The following is an 8,201-nucleotide window of genomic DNA, read 5'->3' as shown; positions in this document are numbered from 1 at the left end:
CTCCGACAATCGGAGTGACAAATCCTAATCTCGAAATACGCCAACCCAACAAGTACCTTCGGAGACACCTGTAGAGCACCTTTATAATCACCCAGTTACGTTGTGACGTTTGGTAGCACACAAAGTGTTCCTCCGGTAAACGGGAGTTGCATAATCTCATAGTCATAGGAACATGTATAAGTTATGAAGAAAGCAATAGCAACAAACTAAACGATCAAGTGCTAAGCTAATGGAATGGGTCAAGTCAATCACATCATTCTCCTAATGATGTGATCCCGTTAATCAAATGACAACTCATGTCTATGGCTAGGAAACATAACCATCTTCGATCAACAAGCTAGTCAAGTAGAGGCATACTAGTGACACTTTGTTTGTCTATTGTATTCACACATGTATTATGTTTCCAGTTAATACAATTCTAGCATGAATAATAAACATTTATCATGAATATAAGGAAATAAATAATAACTTTATTATTGCCTCTAGGGCATATTTCCTTCAACGTCGAGTTAGTAGATGAGTTTCTTTAGCACAACGGCGTGGTGACGGTGATGGTGAAGTGATCCTCGCAGGGCTTCGCCTAAGCACTACGAAAATATGATCTGGGGTGTAAACGGTGGAGGGGGCGCCGCACACAGCTAAACAATTGTCTGGGGTGTGCTAGGCGCCCCCCCACATATATATAGGTGGGAGGGGGAGGGGAGAGGCCAGGAGGCACCCCAAGTAGGACCGAATCCTACTTGGGCTCCTCTCTAGTCGCGCGCCCCTGCCATATATGTCGGAGGGGGAAGGAAAGAGAGGGGGAGAGGGAAGGAATAGGGAATCCTATTCCTCCTATTCCTCTCTTTCCTTTCCCTTCTCCTCCTTGGCCGGCCCATATGGGGGGCACACCAGCCCCTTGTGGCTGGTGCGTTTCCCCTATTGGCCCATAAGGCACATATCTTTTGACAGGGGTGCCCGAAACCCCTTCCGGTGACCCGATAAGTACCTGGTACCCCCCAAAACACTTACCCTACGGGTTCGAGAACTATGTAGACATGACCGAGACACCTCTCCAGTAAATAACCAATAGTGGAACCTGGATGCCCATATTGGCTCCTACATATTCTCGTCATGTTCGTGTTTTTATCCGGGACTCCAAACAACATTCGGTCACCAAATCACATAACTCATATAATACTATATCGTCATCGAATGTTATGCGTGCGGACCCTACGGGTTCGAGAACTATGTAGACATGACCGAGACACCTCTCCAGTAAATAACCAATAGTGGAACCTGGATGCCCATATTGGCTCCTACATATTCTCGTCATGTTCGTGTTTTTATCCGGGACTCCAAACAACATTCGGTCACCAAATCACATAACTCATATAATACTATATCGTCATCGAATGTTATGCGTGCGGACCCTACGGGTTCGAGAACTATGTAGACATGACCGAGACACCTCTCCAGTCAATAACCAATAGTGGAACCTGGATGCCCATATTGGCTCCTACATATTCTACAAAGATCTTTATCGGTCGAACCGTTATGACAACATACGTAATTCCCTTTGTCCATCGGTATGTTACTTGCTCGAGATTCGATCGTTGGTATCTTCATATAGTTCAATCTCGTTACCGGCAAGTCTCTTTACTCATTCCGTCATACATCACCTTGTGACTAACTCCTTAGTAATTTGCTGGCAAGCTTATGATGTGTATTACCGAGAGGGCCCAGAGATACCTCTCCGATACTCGGAGTGACAAATCCTAATCTCGACCTATGCCAACTCAACAAATACCTTCAGAGATACCTGCAGAGCATCTTTATGATCACCCAGTTACGTTGTGACGTTTGATAGCACACAAGGTATTCCTCCGGTATCCGGGAGTTGCATAATCTCATAGTCGAAGGAATATGTATTTGACATGAAGAAAACAATAGCAATAAACTGAACGATCATTATGCTAAGCTAACGGATGGGTCTTGTCCATCACATCATTCTCCTAATGATGTGATCCCGTTATCAAATGACAACACACGTCTATGGTTAGGAAACCTTAACCATCTTTGATCAACGAGCTAGTCTAGTAGAGGCTTACTAGGGACATGGTATTTGTTTATGTATACACATATGTTTTAAGTTTCCAATCAATACAATTCTATCATGAATAATAAATCTTCATCATGAATAAGGAAATATAATACTATAAAATAACAACTTTATTATTGCCTCTAGGTCATATTTCCTTCATCACCTGGGTTTGGCCAGACGATGATGGATCTCGTTACACCGAGAGGGTCCTAAGAATATCTCTCCATCGTCGAAAGAGCAAATCCCACTCTTGAGCTACCTAGCCCCTTGTCACACCTTCTGATGAACCTGTAAGTTGTCGTTGTGATCACCCTCTTGCAAATGACTTTGAGGAACCACAAAGATTACTGTCTAGTATGAAGTGACTACAACACTCTCACGTTCTAAGGAACTAAAACATACATTAACTCTCTGTGTTATATTTATAGACTTTTGATGATAACATCTCAAAGTATAACAAACAGTTGGGTTAATTCAATATGATGGTTCTACTAAGATCATACTCTAAATGTTGTTTAGCATCCTCATTACACAACACTTGAGCTAGTTGATGGTTCTACTCTAAATGGGATTACATACACCTGCTCATGATTAGGAAAACATAATCATCACACAACACTTGAGCTAGTCCTAGATGCAAAACTAGTATTATACACATGGAAATAAATAATACAAAATATTAATCCTTCTAGGGCATATTTACAACACAAATCTCTTAGCATTATAATGGTAATTGAGCATGGATTCTGTCCTGGGGTCGCGGGCTTGAGCCCTGTTTAACTCAGACTCGTGTGACCTTCTAATTATTTTTAGTTTATCTAAAGCAATCAAACAAGGAGGACGACCGGATTCCACGAGATTTACTGCGGAGACACATATCCACACGTCCTTCGACGACGCTAGAAGCACCATCGGGACGAGGATAGGCGGGGAGAATCTTATTCGATCTTTAGGAAGCCGCCACCGACTCATCTTCCTGAATATGGCACAAATCCTATCCAGATTGAAAAAAACACCTAACAAGGAAGCCGTCTCGCTGACAAGGACCGGGATCCATCATGTCTTCCATGGTCGTAGGACCATAGGAAACGAGGCGGACCAGCGGCGGCCGGCGAAAGACTGAGGAAACCTAGTGGCGAGCCCCCTGAGTCTTCGCCTCGCAGAAAACGATTCCCAACTTGAAGCTAGTTGGATCGGTTTTGAGTTTATGGCCTAAACCGATCAATTTCCAAATTATTGGCCTAAATCATGTAATCAGTTCGAGTTAATGGACTAATGACGTATTCGACTCCTCTTCATATACAGCTTTCGGGACGGAGGCTTGTTACCACATGTGCGTATTGAGCTAAGGAACTTTAATTAATCATGTTTGTTCGTCGCAAAGACAGGTGTAATCCTATTTCTCTTTCCAAAAGGCAAATTCAATCCGGTTAGGATCAGACGAGCCTACCTCTCTCGCTCTCTCCAGCCACATTTCGTTCTCTAATCTGACGAACAACTTAGCGTGGAGACCCAAGAGGCGTACCCGACATCGACATCTCCACATGCCAACGCAGAAACCAAACAAAACATCGACGGACGCACCGTGCGCCAACAGCCAAGCGCACACGCAGCTCCCACCGTCCAGTACGCCCACGCCGGCCCCCAACACTCCAGGGAACCCCGTTGCAGTCGAGGTCATACCACATCGACACGGCGCGGCGGATCAGATCATCAGCTCAGCAGGGAAAAAGCCAGCCCGAAGAGTCCTGATTAAAATTTCTCTCGCGGGCGCGAGGAAAAAGGCATGGGTTTGACGTGAAATCCCTTCGCATATCGCGAGGATTGGCCAAAAGCGGCGAAAGCTCTGGCCGGCCGTGTCACCGCCGGCGGGCTGGCTTTGTGCGGCGGCGCCGCGCGTCATGTGCGTTATCCGGTGAAAAGCCCCGGCGCTGCAGAGCCACTCCATCCTGGCTTTGGGAAACTTTTGCTTGGCCCGCCTTGCCAAAGTGAAAGCAGAAAAAGGGCGAATGTGGATCAAATGGCCTAACACTCCGTATTACTTTCTCGTTAAGCTGGCCAAAAGTAATTTGGGAAAGAGATGCCGGTGAATGAGCCCATTTCACCCTGCTCGGAAAGCCGGAATCTCGCTCGTAGATGCGGATATTGTTATGTGTGGCTGACAAGGGGGACCGGCTCGTCCTTGGGGTCATTGCGCCCACTTATTTCGTTATGAGACATCACGCTGGGGCTATGCATTGACCATGCTCTGAAGAGATTAGTGATGTGTAAAATCTTTAAAATGTGTTTGTGCTTCAGCATAGCCTTTGGCGGTAAGAAAGAGCTTCTATTCCATTTTACTAGTAAGTACCCCGTAGTTGAGAAAAGGCAGCCCGATCTATTGCAAGAATCTCAACTTAGCACAAAACTGAATAGCATTTGTTTAGGAGCAGAAAATGGTCAAGTAAAGTCGCCCGTCCGAGTGGTTGCCATCAGATTACCGGCAAAGGAAATCCTTGGCCCGGAAAGCATTGAAAAACACCTCCGTGCCAGGCACATCAAACCGCGCGAATTATTATTAATTAATTAAACCATCTCGCCCACACGGCCCACGCACGACAAAAGAGAAAGGGGGTAAAAAAATGAAGGAAAGCCGACGTGGCCGCCCGCCGCTTAACCGCCCATATAAGCGCAGCATCGGCCGCATTGTGGGCTCAGCCAGCGAGCGGCGCAGCAAGCCAAGCAGCCAAAGCCAACGATCATCGCCTCGTCGTCGTCGGCCATGGAGGATCACTTCGGCCGGAGGATATCCAGGGAGGAGGAGGAGGCGGTGGTGAAGCCGACGAGGAGCTTCCGGTACGAGGACTACAGCACCAGGCGGGTGTTCCTGCGCAGCTACCCTCTACAGTGGGACTCGCCGGCGCCCGGCGGCGGCGTCGACGAGAAGCAGGGCGGGGCGGAGGACGACGACGAGGACCGGTACGGCGACGGCGGCGGCCGCGACAGGCGGTGGAAGCGGCAGGTGGTGGCGGCGGTGGTGGAGTGGGGCGAGGACAAGCTGCTGCTGCTCCGGCGGGTCAAGAAGCGGCTGGCGCTCTACCTCATCGGCTGCCACTACAGCCGCCCCGCGCTGCCGTACAAGTACGGCGGCGGCTCATGCACCACCGCCATGCTCAAGTCCATGTGATCGCCCGCCGCCATGGCGAGCTGGCTCAGCTGCTCGTGTTTGTCCATGATACGCGGCAGACAGTTGTTAGTCTGCTCGTGCCATTAGCCTTTCCCTGCTGCTCTGTTTTGTGCGCCTGAAATACTCTGTATCTATGTGTGTCCCTACGTAGAGGTAATAATAAGAGTTTGTACGAGTGATGAAACGCTCATGTATATACGTATTTTCTTGTGAATTTTTTGTCATATGGTAGATGGACAGATCATACTGATTATTGTTCCAGGAATTTGTCAGAGAAAAGGAACCTCCAATACATACATAGCTTTTCATGCTTACAGGAACCTTCAATACATAGCTTTTTGAGTATGTTTATTACAGGAACCTTCAAAATACATAGCTTGCGAGATAGTATGTGTTTTTCTTGGGATAAGAAGATGATCCTGAGTAAATTGTGCCAAGCTGTTTCACAGGTTATTTTTTTATACGTAGAGCTGCTGTTGTGCATTCCAGATTAGCTCAACAGACAAGGAAAAGGATACAGAAAGACCTCATCATTGTATAACAACATAAACACTAAAGAAACACTCACATATACAGATATCATCGCTAAAATAGACTAGAGGAGAAGTCGGTATCTGTGCAGATTAAAATTTGGAAACGATTGCTTCTGGTACTGAACCAACGGTTGAACAAATTCACCAAACAGAAATCACTGTTTCGTCAACTGAAAACAATTATCGGCTCATGTGCTGACAACTTCATAGTGCTAGTATATCCTTATCTTGATTTGACTCGACCTTTATCGCCCTCGATTGGCTGGTCCTAATAGTGACTGAAAAGAAAGAACAGTATTCTCAAAAAAAGGGAAGAAAATAGATAGAACAGTGGCCTAATTATTGGTGCCAATAAGCCGCCAGAATAGCTATCTTCATGTGAGTGTCATAATAAAATAAAATCTAAGTTCTGAGCACCCAGAGACTTTACCAGTTTTCCTAATCTGGATCTTGCAGGCACGAGATCGGAAGCTCAGCCGGCTTGAGCAAGATCCATGGCTTCCGAGCAGACGGTGCACATGAACGGAGGACAAGGGGACACAAGCTATGCCCGCAACTCCAGCCTGCAGGCATCTTCTCCTCTCTTGCTTGCTTCACAGCCGTCGAGTTTCTCATGTCTTGTTCCGCCAGAACTGATTCACCTAGCTGTCACCATGAAACTCGCTTGCAGAACGCTGAGCAGAACAGGATGAGGCCCCTCATAGAAGAGGCCATCGCCGATCTACTCAGCGCCAGCGCCTCCATGCCCAGAAGCATGGTGGTCGCGGACCTGGGATGCTCCTCCGGCCCAAACGCTCTCGCTCTGGTGTCGATCGCCGTTGACGCCATCCGCGGTCAGTGCTTTCGTTCCCGGCAGCCGCCGCTGGAAGTCTGCGTCTTCCTCAACGATCTTCCAGACAACGACTTCAACATGGTGATGAAGAGCTTGGTGGCGTTCCAGCAAGGCCACAGGTCGGTCGTCACCGGTGTTATACCAGGGTCGTTCTACGGGAGGCTCTTCACCACTGGCTCCTTGCATCTCGCCTGCTCGGCCAACAGCCTGCACTGGCTCTCCGAGGTATGAAATTTACACGGCTCGACTTGTTTCTTTTTGTGCAGTAAGTTTAACTTTGGAGGTGACTCCAGGCTCCTGAAGAACTGAGGAGGAACAAGATCCCGGCATACGACATCGATGAGCACGTGAGGCGAGGAAGACGGCGTGTGGTCATCGGAGCCTATGCGCGGCAGTTCAGGAAAGATTTCAAGCTTTTTCTTGAGCTGAGAGCCAAAGAATTGGTTGCAGGAGGGCGATTGGTTGTTTCCCTTGCCGGGAGGCGCTCTGAAGAACCTGCTGCCGAATTCACTCATGCCTGGGAATCAGTCGTCCTTATATTAAGTGAGATGGCCTCAAAGGTACATTGATTTAGTTAGTTTTGTTTCATTTCTGAACCATTCCTAAACGGAATAAGATCGTGTATGTGACTGTGACATCTTGATCTTCTGAAAAAATCAATAGGGTGTGATTAACAAAGCAAAGTTTGATACTTTCTACGTACCGATATACGGACCTTCTGATGAAGAGCTGAGGGAGATCATCCAAGCAGAGGGTTCTTTCTCAATAAGGGAGATGCAAGTGAATGAGCCTACAAGCAATGTGGAAAGCACGCTGATCTCCCCGAACAAGATGGCCAGTCTGCTGAGAGCTGGATTTGAGCCGATAATAGTCCAACATTTTGGGTCGTCTGCGGAGATCATGGATGAATTTGTGAGGACTGCGGAACGACGCTGGAGCCGGCAGGGCAGCTTGGAAGAGGAGCTGGCCGGAAACCCGAGGGTTATTTTAGTTGTGTCGCTAAAAAAGAAGATATAACGTGTCAGGGCATCTCGACCCGCAAATTTGCTCCGGCAGTAAAGGACAATTTGAAATTTAAATAAAAGTCCGATCCATAACGCGTGTTGGATCGCACGAGCGCCGGATCACATGTCCGATCACATCGAAAACAGACAAGTATGCTTAAGTTTTACATATCCGATGATAAAAGAATATTCGTCCGACAGTCCGTGCAAAATTTTGAGATTTTTTGCCCTGCCGGACCGGCAATCCAACCCTCATCCACGCTCGAAGTGTCGTTGCGCCGCGTGTCTAGCCTCCATTTCCGCCACCGCCTCCTCCTCTTTGTCTGCTGCCTCCAACTTCTCATGTTGCCGCTGCAACATCTTATAGCAGACGGCTTGCACGATCATTCTTTCGTCGGCATCCAAAGACTCCACATTCAAGAACAACATCTTGACGGATAACCGAGGTCCGTCCCAGGTGTGACGGTTAGGTCTCGCTGAGGCGATTGTGAGGGTTCGCCGCCCCTGAGGTGCCTCGCGCTCTCCGGTCGCCGCCGCCCCCGCGGTGCCTCGCCCTCTCCGGCCGCCGCCCCCCTCCAGCGCT

The 8,201-nt window shown here is 48.0% G+C and overlaps 2 protein-coding genes and 1 long non-coding RNA gene across 4 annotated transcripts; 2 read left to right on the top strand and 1 right to left on the bottom strand.

The window, feature by feature from the left end:
- Nucleotides 1-4,754: 4,754 nt before the first annotated feature.
- LOC125521903 lies at nucleotides 4,755-5,463 on the top strand. Its single transcript, XM_048686965.1, has one exon. It carries the CDS (start codon nucleotides 4,845-4,847, stop codon nucleotides 5,247-5,249), a length of 405 nt encoding a protein of 134 aa, XP_048542922.1. The 5' UTR covers nucleotides 4,755-4,844; the 3' UTR covers nucleotides 5,250-5,463.
- A 298-nt stretch (nucleotides 5,464-5,761) lies between these two features.
- On the bottom strand, nucleotides 5,762-6,354 carry LOC125521904. Its single transcript, XR_007289484.1, has 2 exons — nucleotides 6,213-6,354; nucleotides 5,762-6,060 (listed from the first exon to the last, which is right to left on the bottom strand). It is a non-coding gene; the product is annotated as an uncharacterized LOC125521904 (long non-coding RNA).
- On the top strand, nucleotides 6,051-7,818 carry LOC125521902 (probable jasmonic acid carboxyl methyltransferase 2). 2 transcript variants are annotated; one of them, XM_048686963.1, is made up of 5 exons: nucleotides 6,051-6,160; nucleotides 6,239-6,351; nucleotides 6,453-6,839; nucleotides 6,908-7,174; nucleotides 7,278-7,818. In XM_048686963.1, exons 2-5 carry the CDS (start codon nucleotides 6,277-6,279, stop codon nucleotides 7,629-7,631), a joined length of 1,083 nt encoding a protein of 360 aa, XP_048542920.1. In that variant the 5' UTR covers nucleotides 6,051-6,160; nucleotides 6,239-6,276; the 3' UTR covers nucleotides 7,632-7,818. The 2 variants fall into 2 exon arrangements, with proteins under 2 accessions (XP_048542920.1, XP_048542919.1); XM_048686962.1 differs by lacking the exon at nucleotides 6,051-6,160 and having other exon boundaries at nucleotides 6,167-6,351.
- The last annotated feature ends 383 nt before the right edge of the window (nucleotides 7,819-8,201 follow it).

Source organism: Triticum urartu, chromosome 7 (genome assembly GCF_003073215.2).
Source record: "Triticum urartu cultivar G1812 chromosome 7, Tu2.1, whole genome shotgun sequence".
Lineage (NCBI taxonomy): Eukaryota > Viridiplantae > Streptophyta > Magnoliopsida > Poales > Poaceae > Triticum > Triticum urartu.
The sequence above is the reverse complement of the archived record's forward strand: the minus strand, read 5'-3'. Positions and strand labels throughout refer to the sequence as shown.